General features: G+C 42.3%; 1 protein-coding gene across 5 annotated transcripts in view; it reads left to right on the top strand.

Annotated features, from left to right (window-relative positions):
- COL14A1 (collagen type XIV alpha 1 chain) overlaps positions 1-19,699 on the top strand; it is a 245,740-nt gene extending 226,041 nt beyond the window's left edge. For 4 of the 5 annotated variants that reach the window (XM_045805730.2, XM_045805731.2, XM_045805732.2 and 1 more), the window contains 3 exons: positions 15,250-15,327; positions 17,021-17,176; positions 18,828-19,699. In XM_045805730.2, the coding sequence (XP_045661686.2) occupies positions 15,250-15,327; positions 17,021-17,176; positions 18,828-18,907 (314 nt within the window). In that variant the 3' untranslated portion in view covers positions 18,908-19,699. Of the gene's footprint in view, positions 1-15,249; positions 15,328-17,020; positions 17,177-18,003; positions 18,576-18,827 lie in introns of those variants that run through there. The other variant, XM_045805733.2, reaches the window with a different exon arrangement.
- Positions 19,700-24,774: the final 5,075 nt, after the last annotated feature.

Raw genomic sequence — 24,774 nt, 5'->3', positions numbered from 1 at the left:
ACCTCTGGCAGCCGGGCAGCCTCTGATGGTGTCGGTGATGGATCACCTGTGATGCAGGGGGCCGAGCCAGCACCTGAGTCACTCTGAGCAAGTCACAAGTTGTGTTTGTTCTTTTTGGAAGTCCTATTCTTGTTCTTGCCAGTCTGAGTCTTTCCTGCTCTGCAAGAGGACTTGAATGCCGAGACCAGAGGAAAATCTTCCAGGAATTCTCCAACAGAGGCCCAGACAGCCTTTGAAATATGAATTTCCGTGATATAATTTTCTGACTTCCGTATTGATATACATGTATTCCTAGAGAGTGTAGTAGACAAGGCAAAATCCTGTCCTGCAAATCCGTGGAGGATGACAGTGTGACACAGAGTGAGACATGCCCTTTGAGCATGAGGGAAAGTGATTTTTAGATGATCACCAATGGATGGTAATGGTTTTGCGTTTAAGGTCAGGATTTATAGGTCAAGGCCCAAGGGGCTTTTCATTCCTAGCAAAGTATTTCAGTCCTGTTGCAGTTGGGATTTGTGGCTACAAAGAAGACAATGATTTTTGTTTGTTTGTTTGATCTTGTGGTCCAAATCCCCAGAAAGTATTGAGAGAGAGAAATGTCTTTTCCACTAAATCAAAACAATAGAATTTTAAAACTGAAGACCCTGCAGCCGTCTCTTCTCCTCACCCTCACTTTGTGTAAAGGAGAACAGATGAAGATACTGAGGCCCAAAGAGGCTTGAAATCAGCCAATACTAGGACAAGAAATAAAAACCAGAGATTGTGGAGTTGTTGTTGTTTTTGCTATATAAAATATGATTATTCACCCTCCATTGACTTGGCTAACTTTTCATTAGAAGGGTTCCATCTGGTTTCCCTATTAATAATTTTTCAAAAATTCTTAAGTAAGCTCTCTGCCTATAGGGCTTGAACTCACGACCCTGAGATCAAGGATTGCATGTTCCACTGCCTGAGCCAGCCAGGTGCCCCTAATTTTTCAAAAGTTTTTTGAACTTTTTTACAGAGGATATACAGTAGGAAATACATTTTGCATCACAATTTAGTATGCACATGCATACGTATGTGTGCAAACTTGTATAACTGAGGCAAAAAGAAATACTACTGGTCCTTACTATCGCTTCCTGTTTTCCTCTATTAAAAGGCTGAGGGGGGCAACCTTGTATTTTACGTCCTCAGTTCAAAATACACTGTTCTAGTACAAAATCTTTGATTTACCCAACCATTATCATTAAACTAGCCGTAGACTATGCATTTAAGGAGAACAGAAGAGGAATTAGAAATACCCCCCCACACACATCAGCAGTGTGAAGTAGAGACTTTCCTTATCACCCAACAGAGACTGAATTTGGCCTCCATCAGATTAGGTACCTCCTTCTCATTAGCCCTTTGTCTCCTTTAACTTAAAGTATTTTTCATAAGTTCGTCGGGAAGAGTCATTTAGCTATGTTCTCACATGGATCGCAATATATACAGGATCCTTAGAATTTAAGGATTTGAAGGACTCCTGTTGCTCATGCTGTTTATCTAAGGTTTGCACTCCAACTTGGACTGGTCTGATTATTAGCACCCAGGAGGAAAGAGGTTCCATCTGCATAGCATAAGCAAGATGTTATGCAGCCCAATTTCTCACCTGCTTTTTCTTCTTGACACTTATACTACATGGCTCATGGACAGCAAAGAAAAGCTGTTCTTCCATGGGCTACGGGTTTGTTGCCTGTCCCCATGAAACACTGCACTGTCTTCAGGTAAATGGCTCTGTATCCTGGCTTCCAAAGTTCACAAAACCTCTAAAGTTCCTCTTTTGTTCCCTGACTTGAAACAACTGAGTCCTGACTTTTTTGACCAGAACTCACTCTCCAGTCACAGCCTTGTGTGATTCTAACTAGACCCCAGAAGAGAACTCCATTTCTAATTCTGATCTTTGTGTAATCATTCCTGGATGACTAATCTCCTGTTTTCTTATTCCATTTATTGAAACATTCATATTCCACACTGGTGTCTTGAACCCTCTATTAACCCAGTCAAAAATAAGTTGGTTGGTCTATAGTTGGCCAAATTGAGTTCCTTTATTTACTTGAAAAGAACTGGGACTGTTTCCTGATTTCAGTCTTTATGCAACTCCTTTGGTTTCCATCATTCTCCAAAAAATATTGGATCACAGGAGCCAACGAACTGAAGATTTTCATGTTCAAATTGTACACCCACAAAGCTGGAATTTATATCTGATTTATTTTGTACAATAAACCAGTAAATATTTATTGAATGCAGCATTCATATAAGGCTTTTGGGTTGACAGTGTGTGAGATAATACTATTTATTTATGGCTTTCACTTATTAGGCACTAAATGTATCTGCCAATATTATGTTCAGTCCTATATACACACTCTTTCATTTGGATAAAACAGAAGACATGGTTTGGATAAGGAAGGAATGTGAAACATTACTGAATGTGCAAGTTGGGAGAGTAAACGCAAAGTGAGTTGTGTAGAAAGTAAATGCCGTCAGAATTTAGAGGAAGACATCACTGCGGCCTTTGAAAAGAAGAGGTGCCAGCACTTATTAAGCGACTAGTGTTGTTAAGCTACTGTTAGTTGCTTGGCACATTATTAATGCTTATAAAAATCTTATGAGGTCAGTATTAGCTCCATTTTTTTAAAAGGATTTTACTTATTTATTTATTTATTTGTGAGAGAGCATGTGCATGAGCATGAGAGGGGGGCAGAGGCAGAGGGAGAGAGAATCTCAAGCAGAGTCCCCGCTGAGTGCAGAGCAAGACATGGGGCTCAATTCCAGGATCCCCAAGATCATGACCTGAGCCGAAACCAAGAGTCAGATGCTCAACCGACTGAGCCACCCAGGTGACCCCAGCTCCATTTTTAAGTGAGGAAACTGAGGCTCAGCTAGTTTGTTAGTTGTCCAAGGTCACACCACTGGACCATAGAGGACCAGAATTCAAGTCCACATCTGCATGATTCCAGAATGTCTGTGCCAGCTCCACTCTGTCCTTTTGTCACCTTGGAATTCATTGCGTAGTGGGGGCTCCCATGGGAGAGGCCAGAACTGTGCAGGGTCTGGTGGACCCCATTTCATTATGGCTCCTACTAACCATGGCTCAGTTCACACAAATAAGTGAACAGTTAAACTGACTAGAATGTCACAGTGGGTCATGGCTGTACTACTCACAAGCTCCCTGCACAGTCTGTTCTGTTTTTGGAGAGGCTTGGGGCATCCTTGACCCAGCAAATGACCACCTTTGAGGTGATTTGTTGGATAAATATGAATGTGATAAAAAGATTTTCCATGATTATACATTTTGGCATTTAAAAGTTTTTCTAGAATTTTAACATGTGCCCAAGCTATAGAAGAGTTGAAATAGGGGAACTACCTGGGGGTAAGCTGGCCATGGATCTGGCAACTTGGGGTTCACCTATAGAATTATACTTCTGGTATAACATCTACCCCTAGGGGAAATAGAGGAGAAACCTGGAACAAGGCAATTCAATCTTGTTTTACTTGTGATGTTTTAGAAGAGAAACCGATTTCACTTTGCTGTTTGTGATGCCGCTTACCTGACTAGCAGGACCAGATGTTGTTGGAGGCATCAATCATATATGAGTCAGGATCCGAACTTGGCCACTTACTAGCTGTGTAATCTTGGCTGCTTAATTGTACAAGTTAATCTTTCTGTATCTTCATTCATTCATCTAACCAGCACTTATTAAGCATCTACTACATGTCAGGCATGGTTCTGAGTGTTCATGACATAGCGGTAAACAGGGCATACATTTCCCACCTTTCCTGTACCTAGCATGGACACAAAAACTACATGAACATTTTCCTTTAGTTACATTAGTTTTAAGTGCCACGAAAAAATGCACGATGCTATGCAAATGTAGAAGAGAGGGCTCTGACTTACTCTGGCAAGTCAGTGATGTTTTAGCTGAGACCTGAAAGTTTAGAACTTTGGCCTATCAATAAAAGAGTCAGAGGAGAGCATTCAAGGCAGACAGCGGTAATGTGTGCAAAGGTCCTGAGGTGGGAAAGGGCTTAAAGCTCTAAAGCCATGATTCTCAATAGTAGTCAACATATTGTCTCCTTTTCAACAAATAATGTACATCTCTCTTACTATTCTAAAATGAAATTCATAGATAATACATATAACCTGCCTTCACACATAATTAAAAAAAACTAGACTGCCATCTAGTGTAATGTAAAGAAGTAAAACTAAAGTAATGTCTGGTTAAATTGTTTATTCCAATATGCAAATTCTCAGCATGACTACGCTGGACACATAATGAAGCAGTCAAACGGTATTTATATTACATAATTACTGAGAATGCAGCAGCCGCAAGTTCAGGCTGATGTAGCTGAGCTCCACCAATAACACGTCTTTCTGCGTTTGTGTCTATTGTGTTCACAGTGAAGAGCGTAAGAGCACATACGTCGTCAGCATTATGCACATAACTGTAAATTATCTTCTGCATTTTCAGACACCTGTTCCTTGGTTAACAGATCTCTCTGCTTTCCACTATATTTCTTTTTCCTGCTGGGGCTCTCTCCAGAGAAGCCTTATACAACTGACTATCTCCTCCCACCCATCGACAGTGGCGATGTCTTTACCCATGCTAGTGCCTGGAAAAAGTTGAGTGGAAATGACTGGGAGGTATCCTTCCAAAGATTTTCCCCATTGGAACCTACTGGTTTCTACAAATGTCATTAGCACTTTATACCGACTCAGTGGGATCAAATACTTGGGATGCAATATTATTACTGAGGCTTAAAAAAAAATAACAGTGTTGGAATGTCATCTTTAATCACAAGAAAATTTCATGTTTTTGTTTAAGAGCTTGATGCGAGAGCAGTTTCCCCACTCTGTGTGTTGCCCAGATTAATTTTTTATTGTTCTTTGAGAATATAATCCCTGAACGACTTTTTGAAGTTGGAAAATTTTTCCCCTTGAGCTTTCCCTGACACAGAAGACCAAATTTCTAAAGAGTGAATGTAAAGAAAGACAAGATTTAAGGATCAATTCTTATATCAGTCCTAAGGTTCTGTGGTTCATTTGAAAAAGATGGACTTTGTTCCAGAAAATGAGAAAGGGGGGATGTGAGAAGGATGAGAAGGTGCCACACAACCAAGCTCCCCCGCCGCCCACCCCCCACCCCCACCCCCCCACCCCCCACCAAAGCAGACAGAGGTAGAAAAGGACTCAGCTACACTCTGGTTGCCAGAAGTCAGTGACAACCCCCTTAGGAGATAGGGAAATGGCAGTCAGAGCCGAGAAGGGCTGCATTCCCCCCCAAAGCTAAATCTGAGTCCCTGAGGCTCATGCCCCTTACCTGTGAATCAACAAGCCTGAGAAGGCTAGAGAGAAGCCTGGGTCTCAAGTACATTCAAAGCTGGGAGAGAGAAGTGGGGTTCTTGCATTTGATATTTCTGTGGTTGAAAAGAGCTGTTGGCACCGAAGATACATTTGGCTGAAAACTTCGGTCACCAATGCCGAATAAACGCACAGCAGTTGCCAGACAGGGATGCCTCGATGGTAAGCATCTGTGGAACTTCTTAATGGCCCTTTTATCCTGGCTTATTCCTGGAAAAATTATCTTTATGGGACAGATCAACTTGATTAAAGATAGAGGGTTGGCAGGGCTCTTGTAATAATTGGCTGGTTGAGGCTTAAATATTTACAAGTCTTCCTTGTGATGTGGTATTATCTCTGATATTCAGTTGCACGTGGCATAGTCTTTTCATCGCTGTTAAAAATCTGCCGACGTGTATGTTTCTTTCCTCATCCCCTGCCTCTCATCTCCTGAGAGATGAACTCCAGAGAAATAGAGGTAGCTTTCTCTTTTCTCACCCAATTGCTATGTGGTAAAGTCCAATTTGTGCTTTGGAACGAGATTTTTCTCTGAAGGTTTGATGCACTGTTTTTTCCTAATGTATAGTAACCTGATCGCATTGAAAAGGAATGCTTTTTCTTTTTAAGTTGTATCATCTTTTATTTTGTAAGGGTTTTTTTTTTTTTTTTGGTCCCTCTATTACAAACTGACTCTTTACATTCAACATGGCTGCAGAGAGAAGCTCTATGTGTTAATGACTTATTACTATATAACAAGTTACCCTAAAACTTAGCAACTTAAAACAACAAAACATGTATGATCATGGTTTTCCTGGGTCAGGGATTCAGGAGTGGTCTAGCTGGGTGCTTCTGACTCAGGGTCCTCCACGACACTGAGTCAAGATGTCAGCAAGGGCTACAGTCCATTTTTGTCTTCTTTTTTTGCCATGAAAGCTAATATAATTGTTCCTGTAGCTTAAAATATTTTGAAACCCTTAACTGGAGGGTCTGTGTAGTAGATCTGATCAGATTCTTGTGTTGGATTTCAGTCCCTGTCTGGGGTAATGGTATCGTGCTAGAAATACCACTCAAGGTTAATGCCATCTCAGCAAGATATCTTTGTATGGTCCTGCTTCATATTTTCTGCTTCACTTCAAGTATGTACTTTTTGCTCTAGCCAAACTGAACTGCTCTGTGCTCTCTGTACTAGTCAGCTTTTGCTGCATAACAAACCACAAACATCTCAGTAGGATACAACGATAAATATTATTTTTTTCACCACATATCTGTGGGATACAGGGGCAGTTCTGCTCTGCTGGCACCCTGGCTGGAAGGGCTGAGTTTCCTAGAATATGTAATCTTCATGGCAGTGGCAGAAAACAAAACAGGGCAACCCAACCATCCAATCCTATTTCAAGTCTCTGCCCATGTTGTTGCCTCTAACATCTCATTGGTCAAAGCAGGTCACATGGCCGTGGCCACGCCCAACTCCAAGAGGTAAGGAAGTACACGGGCCCTAAGCCAAGAGAATGGGTGTGTAAGTCTTCCGCAGAGTGATGAGGAAGAGAGGACACTCGTTCAGTTTATCCCGTTCTTCATACGGGTCTTTTCCTTCCCTTCTGCCCTCATTGCTGATTCCCGCTGTGTCCTGTTCTTGAACTAGTTCATGGATTTTCACCTGCTGTTTCCACTCCCTAGAATCCTCTTTCTTCTTCTGGCTCATTCCTACTCCAACTTCAAAACTCATCTCAAGTGTCACCTCTGCCAGACCACTGTTCTCCCCGTGGTTTGTTTGGCCCGTGTGTTGGTTGTTGCTACCCTGCTCTACGCCAGCTGAACTAGGCTGAGTAAGCTCTCCCCGAGCACATGCGTCCACCACAGCAGTTTCTCATTATACTGTCATTGCTGGTGTGCTTGTTTGTCTTCCCGCTGGACTGTGAGTTCCTTGAATGGGGCTGTGCCTTTCATCTTTACATCCCCACCCCACCACCAACCCCACCAAGAAGCCTGAACAAGACCTGGATCCACGAATAGATGGCTACCTCTCTAGTGTGTGAAACAGATCGTTTAGCACCCAGGTAGAATATACTTTCTTGAATTGCCTTTTAATGATTTCACTTCTGTTAATCCTGTCTCACCAATAAGGCTGCGTGATCCCCAAAGACCAAACTTAATGTCGATTTTCCTTTTATTTTTCATTATACCTGAAGTGCAATAGTCATAAGTGAATCATAAGTGATTTATGGTGTTGATTACTCCTTGGCTAGTTTTTTGGCTGCCATTTGTCCTTCACTCTAGAGCCATGAAAAAAACAGAAATTCATGTGGCTATAGGACATCAGTCCTAAGACATCCTGTTAATAGCCGGTTACTGCCAACTTGACAATGTCAGCATTTTCTTCAAGTCATTATTGTGTAAATTTAGCCAGGAAAACAGGGTGAGATTTTTAAATAGGAAGGATTTTTCAACCGGGTAGGAAATATATATAAAATAGCAAAGACATTGGACATTTCAGTGCCCAAATTTTAGTGTGTCTAATTTAGATGTCTGTGGTCAGAAGATCAAGGGACCTCCTGCTTACAATGTGTGTGTGTGTGTGTGTGTGTGTGTGTGTGTGTGTGTGTGTTTACTATATCCATACATAAATATTGATAGAGAGAGGCAGACAGAGAGGCAGAGACAGACACTTTCTTTTGAATGTAGGAATGTACTTAGCCATTTTCTAAATTTCTGGCCTTGAACATAAACAAGTAAAATGGAAATCTAACATGTACTCATTTAGATGATAAAACTAAAGCTGTTTATATTAGCTTTAGTAAACCATTTTCAGTGAATTTTTTGACATGGCTTTTAAATCGGTAAATACAATAAATAAATATACCAAAATGCGTTTGTATAGCTGAGGGAAAAACATACATAGAAAAGATATATTCATTAACTTTTTTCGTTTTCATTGTTTCCAGGATTAACTAGATATAAGATGTATTTATCTTAATAGCGGATTCTTCATGCTTATGATGAAAGCTGTTGGTCATAATGCATTTTCTTTTAAACTCTGCAGACTCCGGCCTCATTCCAGTGCCCTGACACTACTCTCTTCTTTCCAAGAGTCGAGAGCATCATATCACTTTTCATTTCTTCAGGGAATGAAAACTAGACCAAACTCTAATTTAAATATCATCAACTTGTTGAATATTCATGCCAAACCTGAGATGTTCATTTTTGGAGCTATAGAAATTGGCTCATTTTTTTTCTTAACTTTGAATTATTAATGATTTCCCTAATAGTCCATGCTAGAAATAATATAATGGCATTGAAGGGGGATTAGTCAAAGCTTTGGAGCTGAAACTGGTTGATGGGCATTTGGTCTGATACTCTTATTATGTGCCCGTAAGATCAGAATATCAGTTTGCAAAACTATCTGGACAAAAGTCTAGGATTCCTAGTGCCAAATGTAATCCCTGTTCTTTTTTTTGCCATGCACCTGCTGGTGTGAGCAGCCTGCAGGTGCCTACATGGGGTTGGCGTGCACTGATGAGGGACACTCCTCCTCATCCTTGCTTCTCCCTCCTCCCTTTACAGCCTCCATGCTGCCCCTTTCACCTTCCTCCTCCCCGCTGCACTTCCTTCCCCTCTCTCGCTGCCCAGAGGTCAGTGTTTCTAATTTAGATGTGTGTGGTCAAAAGACCAAAGGACCTCCTGCCAATATTACCATGTGTCTAACTGGTAGAAAAACCTGAAGTGCAGAATATCCTATTGTCTTGGTCTTGATCTGGTAGTGGTTCCTTTGACCACCAGACAGCCCTACCTAATGGTTCCACATGTTTTCCCCTGGCTTTTCTGTGGGACTAGCTCAGTGTTTATTGGTGGAGTTGAGCTCTGTGAGATTTTTCAGTCCACTTTACTAATTGTATCGCTTTGTAGCACCCAGCAGGGGCGAACCCATGTTTTAAGGGGCCTGAGGCTTCAGCAGTTTGGAGTTCCTCTTTGAAAAAAGAGGGTGAAGTTACAAACAGAAAATTAGGTAGGTGGTATTGGAGAGGTCCTATGCACACGAGGGGCCGTATCCAAACTCCTTCATGTGTCATGACCTGACCCAGACTGGCTTCCTAGTCTACCACTCCCCAACCTGCTGCTGCCCAAGTCCTGCCAAACTGCTTGGAGTTCCCCAGCATGCCCAGTTCTCTTTCATCTGCGGGCCTCTGTACATGCACTTTCAGTCTGCCCTTCTCCCTCCTTTAGCTGGGCATCACTGCCTTTCCGGGTTCCCTTGCCCCCTTACTCCTGGGAAGGTTCAGCCAATGGGAGGCTTTAAGCAGGATTAGAGGGTTCGAAGAGGGGAAAAGTCAGGATATTTCTCCCCTCACTCCAACCCCTGCATCCCCTGCAATTCTAGATGTGGTAACAATACTTACGTGGCTCCTGCTTCCACCGGAAATCTCTCCCTCTGCTTCCAGATCCTACCAGAAGGTTCTAGGCTCTGGGCTCTAGTCACATGATTTCTTCCCATTGTCCCTATGCTCCTAAAGATGAGAGTGACTTCCTGCTCTTGCTGATTTATCAGTTGCCCCATCATCTTTAATAGGCTTCTCAGTCATTCCATCATGCAGGTAAACAAGTCCCTGGATTATATTCTCTTTGCCCGAATAATCTAGAGTGCTTTATCTTTCCCTGACTGAGTCCTGAATTACACTGTCATAGTGCATGGAAGGTTATTTTATAAAAAAGACAATAAGAAGAGAAACTCGTGGCAATAGCTTGCAAAGTTTCTTTACATTTAAAACAATCATGTAATTTCCAATCTTTGTCCCCTTAGCCGAGACCTTAGCCAAAACTTGAAGTCCCACATTCTGGTACTAATGCTACAGGCCAAAAACGTAGAAATAGCAGACTCTGGAAATTGCACAAAATCTTTAGTGAATTATGTCCAATTAATCTGCTACCTTGTAGCTAGGTACCTGTCCAGTACTTTGCTTCTAGTAGGCGTTCAAACATACTTTGAATGGAAAGCAGACTGTGCTTGCCATTCACTGTCAGCATTTCCTAGGTAACAGACAATATAATAACATAGCTGAAGCTCTGTCTCACTGTTTCTGTGACTTTTTGGTACAGTTACAATGAAAGCATTGCCCAGCCTTTGCATATCTGCCTGGGCATAAATCCTGGGAGTTACTCAAAATGTCTGGGATCAAGAGACTAACTGTGGTCCACGGAATAGGACGAGGCTTCCGTGTGGAGTGCTTGGTGTGGTCAGAGGGCAGAGAAATGAGTAAAACTTCTCTATTCAAAGACCAACAGGCCAAAGAAAATAGGAAACGGACAACCAAGTGCCAGATCGTAGACGTGTAGTCAGCGTGAGCCGGAGAGAGCCACTGAACACCAACCCTGAATCTTGCTCAGAGCAGAGGGCAAGAATGCCAACTAAGGGAAGTAAGCTGAGGAAATGTGATAACCACAGGGCTGATTGCTGAGCATGGGCCCAGAGCAGATGTGCAGACTGACTCGGCAGGCGGCTCAGGAATGCAGCCTGCCCACTTGGGATGAAAACGCAGGGAGGGCAGTGGTTCAGCATCTGGGCTTTGGCACCAGGCTGCCTGGGTTGAGATCTCGGCTCTGTTACTTCCTAGCTAAAAGCAGGTATCACAGCCTCCTTTGGGGTTAATAGTAGTGCCCGCCGTCTTGGTTCTTGTGAAGCCAAAATGAGCTCACACATGTCAAGCATCTAGCATTCAGAATCTACCGAGGTCATTTATAGGCTTAGCTGATAAACTGGCCTCATTCTTCGTTTGTCAAAGTCTGCAGTTGAACTTGGTATTTCATTTATTCATTCATCTGTTTGACACATCTTTCTTGAGTGCCTTAGTTTGTGCCTGGAACTGGGAATATAACGAAAAACTGAAACGAACAGGTCTCTGCCTCTGTAGACCAATAAAAAAATATTGGAGGGTCAGTGTTAGGTTCGTGGTAAAGGAGAATTAGGTAGCCCTGATGGTTTTTTCTAATGAGACTCTTAAAAAAGAATGACTATGACAAAGGTTCCTCTCTGGTGGGGGATGTTGATGATGCATGTGTAGGGGCGGAAGGTACATGGGAAATCTCTGTACTTTCCACTCTATTGCTGTGAACCTAAAACCCCTCACAAAAAAATAAATTTATTAAAATATTTTTGAAAGAAAGAACAGATGAATGGATGGATAATAATCTCTCCGATTATCCTAAATATTTTTGATAACTCAAAAAAAACCTAAAGATATTTTAATCTTATCTAAAATCATATTTTTGGAAAGTTAGATCTTCATTTATATGAGCTTTGCCCAGTTTTTATTAATTGTGAGCAGTTATATTCAACTCTAGGAAACACTAGCAGCTGAAACTGCCACACGAGGAACTTGTTAGAAAAAGCAGTGTTCCCGCAAGCCAGGCATGTGTAAGTACAAAGCAAAGCTCCAGTGTAAGGAATTTTGTTTGTTGATCAGGTCAGGCTTGCTTTTAACAGTCGGCTGCATGTTGGTGTAGACATGTAGTCATTCAGTTAGGCTTCTAGAACTTATTGGGCCGTCTACTATGTGTAAGGTTTGGCTTGGATCTGACACTAACAATAAAGAAGTCGTGATCCCTGTCATCAGCAGGCTCGTAGTCTGAGACTAGGTGAACATGAGGACAAGCAATGCAATGGGGTAAGTGCCAAGAGGAGGCACGGACAATATGGAATCCGAGAATTCATTCATTCATTCATTCATTCATTCATTCATTCATTCAGTATCGGTAAGTTTCATACAATGTGGAAGACACCCTAGCCGTGTCAGAGATAACTGCCATGGACCAGATCGATAATCCCTGTCCTCTTGAATCCAGTGGGCTTCTGCTCATTATGGTTGCAGAAAAGCCTTGAGCTGGGTCTTGAAGAATGAGAAGTATTTATGGAGACAGCCAATGTGAAATGGGTGTTTCAGAAAGAGGAGTATCCTGTGCACTCAGGAGTCCCAGTGCCTTTGTGGAGAGGATGCTGGCAATTGGCTCTGGGCACTCCCATCTCAACACCAAATGGCTCCACCTTCACCCTCATGAAGAGATTGATGAGGGAAGCCCTTAGTATGGGTGATGCTGGTACTTTGTCTGTAAAGGACTATGCCCAGATTCCGTTGCCCACTGACATCTCATAGATGGGCTGACATTTTAGGACATTTGATTTCTTTCCTTTTAATCATGGCTTACAGGCTTATCAAAAATACATGCAGAACTATTTTTAGAGAGCTGAGGTTAGCCTTTAATTTCAGTCCTCATCTTAGGTCCTTAATTATTGATTTTTAACATGATTTTTTCATTCTAAGGAAAAGACTTATAACCAAATTCAGTTGTCATGGACATGAATATTCCTTCAGTCTCAGAACCATAAGTGAACACGTGGACAAATATTAATCTATTAGCCAATGTGTAGTGAGAACAGGTCTTCATTTCAAGGACAATAAAAATCTAAGTTTCTCTGTTTATATAATTATATCCTGGAATTTCTTCAAGACATTTTGAGAGGCTGCAATATTTTTGTGAGACTCTTCCTCTTACCTTGGTTTGTAGTATGGGTAATATCAAATGCCACTTGTTTTTCTCTACATAACTAGAAAATTAAGACGACCAGATTTCCTACTCCCCAATCTTCCCCACCTTTTGCTTTCTTAATGAAGAAGCAACGGATAAGTCAAGAAACTCTTATCAGAGAGTTATTCCTAAGAATATTTCCTGCATGTCCTGTTCAGCCTCATCAACTGCATCTTCGACTTTGGAGGACCATTGAGAAGCCATGTTGGTAATGTCAATCCCTGAGTACCGTAAGGTCTTGGGAGGCCTCTGAGTCACCACACACTTAATCACGAGCAGCCTGCCGTTAGTCATCTGTGTATTTTATTGTGTTCTAATTCTTTAAAAATTAGTGGTTCCCTGTGGGGAAAGTGACTCTCATTCAAACAGAAGAAGAGACCGTTTCTGCTAAATTCCCAGATGCATGGTAGTGTACATTTGCAACTGAGAGAACACCTACCAGCTGAAAAGTACTTATTCCAATTAGCTACTAAGCTAATAGCTAAACTAGTAGCTGACTGGGTAATATCCGGTAGATGTACCCAGGGTGCTCTTCTGTCTGAACAAGTTGATGAGCAATTGAGCATTACATGTTGACTAGTCTGAGTCTGTTACATGCTTTTTAAACTCAGATGAAATTGTATTTTTACTCTTGAGAAATTACTATCTTCCTTATGGGTTCCTAAGACAAGAGTCAGACCCGAAACAGGAGGTCATCACAGGCTAAGTGGTCAGTGCCCTGCTCTCTCCCTAAAGTACTAGTCTCTTAGGAGCTCAGAAAATACCAGTGAGGCCATGTGCAGCAGGCGTGGGTGTTGGGGAAACGTAGCAGGGGGTGGAGCAGCCCTGAGGACCACTAACCAAGAAGGAGGACCTTTTTAAAGGTGCCAGATATACCTTGACCCCAAAAGGTGGTCCCAAGGAACACAGCAGACACCAACGTTCATATCAAGGGACAGTGGTTATGTGTGCAGTGTAGAAAAAAGCGCCCGTTGCTCACCAATCTATTTTATTTTTTTCCCCCAACTATTCCCAGAGCAAATACTACATGAACGCCTTTGTTTCTGGAAGTTATAAACCAAGACGTGAAATTCAAGGGCCAGAGTCCTTGCTTGTTGTGTCTCTCCATTTGTCTGTAGTGAATACGCACTGCCTTTAGGAAAAGGGAAAGTTATTTGTAATTTTAAACATTTTTAAAATCACTGGCATGCCTGCCACCTCTCAAATTGGTTATTGTCATTTATTTATGTTTCCTTCCAGGCTTTGCCAACGCACACATAATTTCTTTGTAAGTGTAATTACATACAGATGCAATGCTGCTTTCTGCTACTTCAAAGCATTGTTGTACATGAAAAACAGGCACCAGAGACCTTCTGTGATGTGAGCCTGGGTAACCCCAGCTGATGCAACTCTCTCTGGGATGGGTGGGCCTCAGTGGGGCATGTTCTCACCTGTCCTGCAGTCTTGTGATAGCAGCCATTTGGATGATGACGTGGCAGAGTGTATGTTTCTTTGGGTTTTGGTGTTTTTTTTTTTTTTTTTTTTTTGCCTATGAAAATGTATAGTTTGTTAATAGCACTGTAAATTATTTGGAGTAAGGAGTCTGCTCAGTGGAAAAGAAACATGAATAGGTTTAGATTTTTATGGGGCTGAATCAGCCAAATCAAACACAGGCTTTCCTGAACCTTCCAAGTTTTTAATGGAAACTCACGCTCTTCAGAACTTTGCTGCCTAATTATAATTCATGCCTTTTGCAGATACATTACAGGGTGGACCAAAAGGAAAATGTTAGACATGTTCACTTGTGATTTCTATTGTGTGGCTGTGGAGTGCCAACTGCATACGTCGAGTGGCCTGGTGCGTGGAAAGACACGGGCCGGGTCCTGGCAGGCTGGACCCCTTCAGTAGGAAGGTGGATAGACTTACAGTATTGCAGATACGGACAGCATGCTCAGCTACAGAACCTGCCTTCTATATGTCTATCTGTGGTTGTACATAATTCACAGTGTCAGAATTTAACTTAAAAGTCCCCTGGGAACCATAACCCCAAACCAGCCCACATCATTATCTTTCTCAGAGCAGTGCTTTTGAAAGATTTTACCTAGATTTTCTTTTGAAGACTTTTTCTTTTTAAGACTTTTTCTTTTTTTCTTTCTTTCTCTTCTTCTTCTTCTTCTCCCTCCTCCTCCTCCCCCACTTCCTCCTCCTCCCCCACCTCCTCCTCCTCCTCTTCTCCTTTTCCTTCTCCTCCTCCTCCTCCTCTTCCTCCTCTCCTTCTCCTTCTCCTTCTCCTTCTCCTTCTCCTTCTCCTTCTCCTTCTCCTTCTTCTTCTTCAGGTCTAACTGGCGTCAAGGGAGAAAAAGGAAATCCAGGCATTGGAACCCAAGGTCCAAGAGGCCCCCCCGGACCAGCAGGTAAATCTTCCTACCGAACAGAAAACTGCAAGATGGAAATCGTAATGCTTTATATTCACTTGACATCACCGGTGAGGAAAATGGCCATGTTACCTCTCGTATCTGTGGAATCGCTGTATTTCTCACTCATTTTATTGGAAGGCCAGTTTGTTAAGTGATGATCCTCCCAGTACAGAAGCCTCAAAGGCTTATAGAATATTCTGGGATCCTATTGGCTTCATGAGTTAGGCTATGCTAGGCTGTGCTGCAGTAACAAATCAATCCAAATGCTTAGTAGATTGATGCAATAAAGGTTTATTTTATAGCCCCCCAAAGTTTTATGTGGCTTTCCCCCATGTTGGAGCAAAAGGCCTCCAGGAGAAAGATAAAGGAGGCACATCAGCCTTCACCTTCCTAAATGGACAATGACACCATCACAGTGATGCATATTTCACTGGCTGGAACTAGCCACACTGTCTCTGTGGAACCACATGGGAGCCTCCCAATAGAGAGGAACACAGGGATGTTTGATAAACACTCATAGTTTCTGCCACCATGGCTGTCTTACTGGATGAGTGTGCGTCAGTTTTGAGTTTTATGTGTATTATTGTGTGCTTTTACAGTAGTCTCCAGATTACCATCCTTGTTATTAGAATTCTAAGTTTGCAGTCTATTAGACATTTATAATCTGGTTTTAGCCACATTGAATCGAATACTTTATAATTTTTTTCTTTCCAACCTAATAGTGGTTTTGGAAAGCACTTTTCCTAGGAGGGATTCCTAATGGAAAAGATTCCCTTTGAGCATAAGTGCTCCTATCATTAGAGCTTGTGTGAGAGGCTGATCTAGCATCGCGTGTTACACAGAAAGGATGGTTGGTGAGCGTTGACTGAATGGACTGAACCTACTCAGAGCCGCAACACTTTTCAAATATAAGGTGATACTTGTTCCTTGTTTTCATTTAGAGCTAGAGTTGAAGAGTTCATTTCAGCTAGAGTTGAAGAATCTCATTTTTAGTTGAAGAATGCCTTTTAAACACTATTGGAATCTAGGCCTAAAAGCAAACATAAAAACACCCAGCCTGATATACTTCCTAAAATCAGAAAAATTTTCATCTCCCTCCTATTTTCACTCAATCTAAGTTCTCAATTGATATAAGGTAGCCTAAAGAAATTTTGGTTAGTATTTTAGATCAATTTCAGACTTCCTTTTTCTCCTGCAGGATAATTTCTTTCACACGCAAGCTACTGTATTTCAATTACCTGGGGCCATAAAGCAGTACACATTATGACGCTGAGACTGAGTGGGTTTGTGTGTGTGTGTGTGTGTGTGTGTACGTGAGCATGCATGCCCGTACGCTGCATTCATAAGGAATGACACTGGGAAACAGAAGCTCTATAAAAAAGCCAGGTTGACAGTTGTATGTTCTTTTCCCTTTAATATCCAAGAGGTGACAGAAAAAAATACATTTTCTTCCCAGTTTCCTGAGCTGACTGGAAATATCCTCCAGGAGATTGTGTGATTACAGTATGATCCTGTGTCCAGCAAATCCAGTTTAGGAATAAAAACTCAATGAGCAGAGAGAGGCATCTTATCCTAATTGTTAAGATGTGTGAGGTGGCTTCTTTTAAGAGTTAGTTTCCTTCTTGGTAGTCTCAAAACTCACTCCGTGATGGTCAAAGACCAACTGTTTTCCTTTGTTGGTGCTTTTTAGGACCTTCAGGGGAGAGTCGGCCAGGAAGCCCCGGGCCCCCTGGCTCTCCTGGACCCAGGGGTCCCCCTGGTCACCTGGGGGTGCCTGGACCACAAGGTCCTTCTGGCCAGCCTGGATACTGCGACCCCTCTTCATGTTCTGCCTACGGGGTAGGAGGTAAGTGCCAGCCCCTCGTGGGCTTTGAGCAATGTTTCGCTACGATTAGAACTATAATGATGAGGGTGCAATGAACAGTAGACCAGTCATGGGAGGGAAGCCGAACTTGAATGTCTCATTACCTTAAATTACCCAGAGACATCTTCTATAAAGTGCAAATTACTATCAAGGTTACCCCTTCAAAAACTTTAAGAGAAAAATGGAAATAACAACACAACTAAATCTTCCTTGTTTACAAAATGGCAGTCCACACTAACTTGGCCTTCAACCTCATCTTTAGTCATTGGGGGACATGTTTGGACTTTCTATGGGGGGTCCTTAATTCTGGGTTACTGCTGTGGTGTGGTCGTGATGCCTGTCACAGTTTACTCTTGTTTTGGAAAAGCCTCAAACTCACAACTTCCCCCTAATGAGGAGGGCCCCCTAGATTCTTTTGGGTGACCTTCTGCCCACCACATGCCCACCATTTTCGGTGACCCAAGATAGTCTTAAGAAGAAACAAGAGTGACCATGCCTGTCCCTGCCTCATTACTAACTCCTGGCCTGAGATTGTGAAAGATAATGCTTCCTAAAAACATCTGCAGCCTGCATGTTGGCGAGTTGTGCAACGGGACATTTTCTGACATAGTCACTCTTGGAAGCATCAAGAGAGATGTTCAGAGACCGCTTTGGGGCAATAAACTTCTTAGTCAAAGAATTTAAGTGTTCTGCTTTAGGAGAAATTTAACCTTATTTGCCAGAGGAACTGGTCAGAGTTTTGCTGATGTGTTTTTCTCTGTTCATCTCTTCCCTCCCTGTTCTCTCAAATCTCCCTGTCCCTTATTAAGATCTGATCCCTTACAATGATTACCAGCACTGAGGTGGAACTCCTCCACTCTGATTCCATTGGCTACGGATCCAGAACTGTCCTGTTGACCCCCACCCCCCCACCCCCCGCCTAGCCCCTGCCCCTAACCATGGGCACGCCGCTTCCCTGCCTCACCTGCTTCCCTACCTGCCCACTGTTACGTCTCTTGCCCTCCCTGCTCCAGACACATACACTGATAATACTGGAACTTAACCAGGTCACAAGTGTCCGTTGTAATAGAAACTGACTGCTCTGTATCAGCCTGGTTGTCAGTATATGACTACGTACCAAGAATTTACCCCCAACATTTCTGTGTGAAGGCTCGGTGATAGCTGTTTAAGTGTGCCTTCTCCTCTTTCCTGCCCCCACACATGATTGATGGGCACCTTTTTCCCTGACCACCCTCCTCTCCATCCTCCTGTGATTCCCTCCCTTCCCGACTGTCCCCGGTGATGGGTTTCTAACATGAGATCAGTTTTTAAAATGTATTTTTCTGTTATAATTCTGCTGAGATTCAGGGTTCCTTTTGTAAATAAAACACATACTATTTAAGCAGTTGGCTGTGATTCTACTTTTCTAACCATTTCTGTAACGGGTCTGTCCCCTCCTTTGCTAACCATCTGAATCCTCACCGGAAGGCGCAAGCAGCGTGGTGGGTAAAGGGAGCTACCGCTTTCCACCCAAGCAGGCTTTCCCTCCCGTTTATTGACCGAATCTGTGTCTCTTACGGACCCGTGTGAGGGGAGAATATCAGTTTATGGTTCCTGGGTCCTATCAAGTCCCCACCCCACTCTTCCTCTCTAGCTCCCCATCCTGATCAACCGGAATTCACTCCTGTCCAAGACGAGCTAGAAGCCATGGAATTGTGGGGCTCGGGGATCTGATCGCCTCAGGACAAATTTGAAAACCAACCGCAAGAACTCTTAGAGAAACTTATTCAAGAAGAATGTCATTATGTGGTTTGTATGCTACCTTTGGGGGGCTTGTCTCACCAGCCTCAATCTCCTCCTTGGACATTGTTAATACTGGTATCATTAGCAAAAAAAAGTATATTTTTAAAAAATCCCCTTAATCTATGACACCATAGGATTTATTTCTCTTTGTTATTTTAATGGCGTGCCAGACTATTTGTTTTTCCAGAGAAGATTGCTCAAAGGAAAATTGGCAAAAAAAAAAAATTGAATTCTGGAATCTCTTCTGTGTTAGATGATCTCAAGTCCTAAAATGCATCAAGACAACTCTGATTGTATTCAAAGGAAATGGGGCCCTCGCAGAATAAGAATTTAAAGAGATTCAAAGATTATGCCATTTATCGCTGTCTCCTCTGGCCTTGCTGAAAAGAAAAGGGGATATTATTGGAGAAACTACCTCTTGATTAACTGATCTGTCCAGCTCTGAGATCACTTGGTACCTCGTTTCACTGGTGTCTAAGAATATATATCAGATTATAACCTTTCTGAATTTGATGATTTTAAAAATAGATTTGGGTTGACATATAAAATAATGACTTTTCACGAGTTCTGGTGCAAGGAGATCTAATTTTGATGAACAACTTTTCCAGCAGTATTCCAAGGCTTGCCCTCCTTATCTACATGGATGACTTTGTACATGCAGATAAGTTTTTTGCAAACCCATTTCCATTCTCTTTTATAAGCAAATAAAAATTTAAAACAACATATGTGGATTCTTTTTACTACATTTCTAAATGTCACCTTAGACTTCTATAGTCTTAGTTGAGTTTTAACCAGAAAAACAACAGAATAGACGGGCATTCAAATTTTCATTCATTCATTCACTTACTCATTCATTCTGAGTGCAGTAAGAAGCTTAACAGAAGAAGCAGTTGATTTGGGCCTAAGAGACTGGTAGAATTTTTTTAAGATTTTATTTTATTTATGAGAGAGAGAGAAGGAGCAGGGGAAGGGGCAGAGGCAGAGGCAGAAGAAGAAGCAGACTCCCTGCTGAGCGGGGAGCCCGATGTGGGACTCGATTCCGGGACTCCAGGATCATGACCCAAGCTGAATGCAAATGCTTAATTGACTGAGCCACCCAGGCGTCCCAAGCCTGGTAGAATTTTATCACTCATTTATAACCCACAAGAAAATGCAAGACTGGTGCTAAATAAATGTTCTCCAATAGTTTACCAACAGTTGACTGAAGAGCCATCTTTCTTCTGGTATTAAGAAGAGTCTGAAAAACTCTAGAAAGGAAGAAAGGAAATGAGATTGAACCCAACTGACTCTAATACCCGAACTATAATATATCTTTTGCTCACAAAGGAAAAATCTAGATGTTTGAGGAAGATTTCAGTTCTATTATTTGCTTGTTGAGAATAAAATGGAAGAGAGTCATAAACTTAGCGTATGCTCCTTTTCCCGTAGCATTTCCCTAGTAATAGCTTATTTTAAAAAGTAGAGATGGGGTCATTTATAACCAGAAGTTGGATTCTTCCTGGATCAGTAAGGCCTTCTGACCGTCTTTGGTTTCCTTCACCAAACAGATCTGATTTAAGACCTTTCCAGCCAAAGGATTCAAACAGTAAGGTCTACATATGTGCCTTTGGGGATCCAGGCAAAGAGTTTTTTGGTGCCTTTGCAGGAAATGAAAGAAGACCGTAAGCAGATAACCAACAGCTGTTCCCATTTAGTTATGGCAAATCATTCCACAGGTAGGAAGCAGGACTGCTGAGAAAGAAAGCTTGCACAAGGTTGATCAGGATGACTTGACCCAGAGTCACCTAAGAGAACTCCTCTGTAAATGACTAGGGTATGTCATTAGTCACTTCATACCTTTGTATCAGATTTCTTAGTCTTTTAACAGGTGAGTAGAGAGAATGTTCTGTGTGCTTGGCTCTTGGAAACGCATAGTCTAATATTGTGCTACTAAGAGGACTCTCCAAGTCTGTAATAAATGGTGAACTATGAACCACCGGAAGTTCTAATCCATTCATATCATTCTTGAGTTGTGCAGATACACTTGGCTTTGATTTTATTTGATGATCTAAATCTGTTTATTTAAGCTACAGGAAGGTTCCATTAGTTTGGAATGTGTCATCACTTGGACCCAGTATTTCAGATTTCTATTGAGTGAAATGTTCAAAATAAAAGGTGTAACTCAGATTCAGGACTTTTGTGGTTACAATAAATTGCCTTGTGAAAAGCTGATTTTGAATTGCATTTTTATTGACTTACCTATTTTGGCAGGAATATACTTTGTAACTTAATTTACAGTTTATCCCATTTCTGAAAGTAAGAATGCATCATCTCATGTAGAGAAAAACATTATTTTTCAGAATTCTCATCACTTCTCTTAGAAACTCTCAATGTCTTTGGGGAATAGTCATTTTAGGGTAGTATCTTATTCTCAGGAAAACCTCAATTTAATTGCAGGACAGCCCTCCCTCTTTCTTTCCCATGTCCTCTGCCCCTCTCCATCCTCCCATAACTAATCTTGCTGTGTACTAGGAACTATTTTCGTTCTTAGGATAAAAACATGAATAAGAGAAATGTGAGCTTATCCTCATGGAGCTTTGTCTCCAGTGCTTGAGAAAGACGGGAAATGAGTGAATGAGCAAGCACAGTTAATCGCCAGCTGTGACGGATAGTAGGAAAGACACACGAAAAGTGCCGAGAAAGGAGTACGAAGAGGCTATAAACGCTCATCTGCTTCCATCTGGGTGAACAGAGACGGCCTCTGTGAGGGGCTGATGTTTAAGTTGAGACATAAGAAAAGGCATGGGAGGAGAGCTCAAGCCCAGATCTTGTCAGATACAAAGGCCCTTTGTCAGGAGGGTGCTTGTTCATGTTCAAGGAGCTGAAAGGCCAGTGTGGCAGGAGAGTGAACAAGGTCAGGCTGAAGACCTCAGCAATGTAGGCAACGGGCCAGTTAGTGATTTGGATTTTGAGCCCATCACTAATTTAAAACATACACCTGATTATGTCATTCCTCTGCAGAAACGCATCAATTGTTTCTCATGGAACTTAAAAGCTCAATCACTAACTGGCACACTGCCTACATTGCTTTGGTCTCCAGCCTTATCTTGTCTCAGACAGAAGCAGTATGGAGCCATGAGCCAAGACCTGGAGGACAGTTTCCCTGCTCTCTTGTGTGACCAAGAAATAGATGCATATTGTGTTAAGCTCTCGAGACATTAGGAACTGGAAGAGCCACATTGCTGAACTTCTCTTCTGAAGCTGTCATTGAGCAGTCACTCTAGGCCGGGCCTAATCCAAGGGCTTTAAGGTTGAACCAGTGAGGTTGGGTTATACTATGCTGTGGTAACAATAATTTCGTTGACACTTCCATATCAACGTTTACGTCCGTGATTGCCATGAGAGGAGAAGAGAGGCCATGGAGAATCATCTCCCCCACCTTCCTCCAGAAGTGACACGTTACTTCCACTCACATATTATTGGTCTATGTACATCACATGAGTTCATAGAACTTCATAGGGGTGAAGAAGTATAATTTTCCACATGCTAGGAAGCCAGCAAGAACCAGAAATATTGGTGAGAAGCAATAAAAGCTACTCCTTAGGTTTTAATTCATTCGATCATCACTGCAACTGAAGAACTAGTTCACTATTGTCTTGATTGTCCTGGTGAAGAGACAGCAGCACAGAAAAGTTAAGTTATCTGCCTGAGAACACACAGCTAGAACTCAAATGTTGACCTTCTGCCCGAGAGCATCCACTCTTCATCTCTAGGTTACTCTGCCTCACATATTGATAATTCTTAAATTTTCATGGCAAAAAAGGGATGGAGATAGAGCTTATTTGGATTCCTGGACCCTGAGGAATTCCCAAAAATTGTGCTTCAGTTGTCTGGGTTGGAAACTCTGCATTTTTTTTTTTAACCAAGCACTCCGTGAACTGTAGTTTGAGAAACACTATTTTGAGATAATTCTGGTTGCACAGTGGAGAATGGATTGTTTGGAGGAGCTCACAGTAGACACAGGGAACATTAGTAACACCACTGTCATGCTCTGATGAAAGCTTGTGGCGGACTGAGCCAAGGTGGTGGAATTGACAGGACTCATTACAAATGGAGACGAGGAGAAAAACGTAACTAGGCTAACGCAGGTGTCTGGCATAAGCGACAGGGTGATGGAAACACATCTATCCTTCTGAGAATCACAGATTTGGGGAAGGGAGGTGGAGAAGTTCAGTTTAGGAGATAAACTGAGTGTGAAGTGCTGAGTAGGTGATTTGGAGCTTCGGAAAGTAATCCAGGTCAGAGACATATACCCAAGAGTCGTGTATATGTAGGAAGCATTTAAAGGCCATAGGAATGAGCAAGATCCCCTGGAGAATTTTCAGCTTCCTTCTCTCCCTCTTTCATTTTTGTTTCCACAGATTCTTCAACCTGTTTTTTTCCCTGTTCTATTTTGAAGTGTATCTTTCAGCCAAGTAGTCTCCAAACTACAGCTACAATGAACTAGTTGCGAAATCCCTGATGCGTGTTCTCTCTTGTTTTTCTATCTTTGACCTGCTTGCCTTTTTTCCCCCCACTTGGAAAGCCCTTTTCTGCCCCACCTCAGTTTAAATGACCTACTTATATTTATACTCAACCTCCAAAATTCACCTAGGTGGTGGTTCTTTTTTTTTTTTTTAAGACTTTATTTATTTATTTGACAGAGAGAGAGACAGCCAGCGAGAGAGGGAACACAAGCAGGCAGAGTGGGAGAGGAAGAAGCAGGCTCCCAGCGGGGCAGGGAGCCTGATGCAGGGCTCGATCCCAGGACTCTGGGATCACGCCCTGGGCCAAAGGCAGATGCTTAATGACTGAGCCACCCAGGTGCCCTTAGGTTTTTCTTCTTACATGAAGCCTTCCCTGAAGCCCATCACGACTACCTGGACAACCTTGACAACCATGACACCATAGTCCCCTTTTCTAGTTATTTCTTTAACCTCTGTGCCTCCATATCATTTGTGAGAATTCTTTAGGGGTTCTCTAGCTGCCCACGGTGTGCTTAGCACTTGACAGCTGCTCAGTAAATGTTTGTAGAATCATTTCATCCTGGCACAGCTTCATCTATAACCTGTCAGCAGTAGGAAGAGTTTTCTCTATAAACCGTAACACTTGGGAGACAGGAATAATGCCTAGGAACAAATGATCAGCTTCTATAGGGACTTGCGAATTGAGATCTATTAAGTATTTCAGACTGTGAGGAAGAGGCATTTAAGTCCTATCTTCCTATACATTTAGTCATTCGTGGGCTCATGTACTCATCCATCTCTCCGTGCATGCATCCATCCACCCATCAGATTTGTCATTAGTAGCCGCCATGGGTTCAGCCCTGGGTTGGGGTGGTGGAGAAGAAAAGATGTCAGAGTCATAGGAGTTTCCTCACTTCCTGCTGGAATTGGAAACGGGTAAGGTCATTTGTACCAGATTGTGGAAGATCTATCCCAGGCTAAAATGTTCAGATTTCTGCCCGACAGCAATAGGAAGCCAGTGGGTGCCTAAGCAAATGAGCGATCTGGGGGCGCATATTACTAGGAGTCACGATTTTGATACAGTGTGCGTGACAGTCGTGTCGGGGACGATTAAGGAAGGAAGAAGACATCTAATGAAGACTTCCCATTTGCTAGCTTCTGTTCTAGATACCTTATATCAAGTTGATTTTCACAAGTTACCCTAAGTATTCCCTTTTTACAAAGGATCAAACACATAAGGTAAGTAACACGTCCAATGTTACACGCATGCATAGAAAAGGCAAAGTAGGGATTCTAATTCTGGTTGCTGCCGTA

The sequence above is a fragment of the Ursus americanus genome, chromosome 9 (assembly GCF_024610735.1).
Source record: "Ursus americanus isolate L20-20 chromosome 9, mUrsAme1.1.p, whole genome shotgun sequence".
Taxonomy (NCBI): Eukaryota; Metazoa; Chordata; class Mammalia; order Carnivora; family Ursidae; genus Ursus; species Ursus americanus.
The sequence above is the reverse complement of the archived record's forward strand: the minus strand, read 5'-3'. Positions and strand labels throughout refer to the sequence as shown.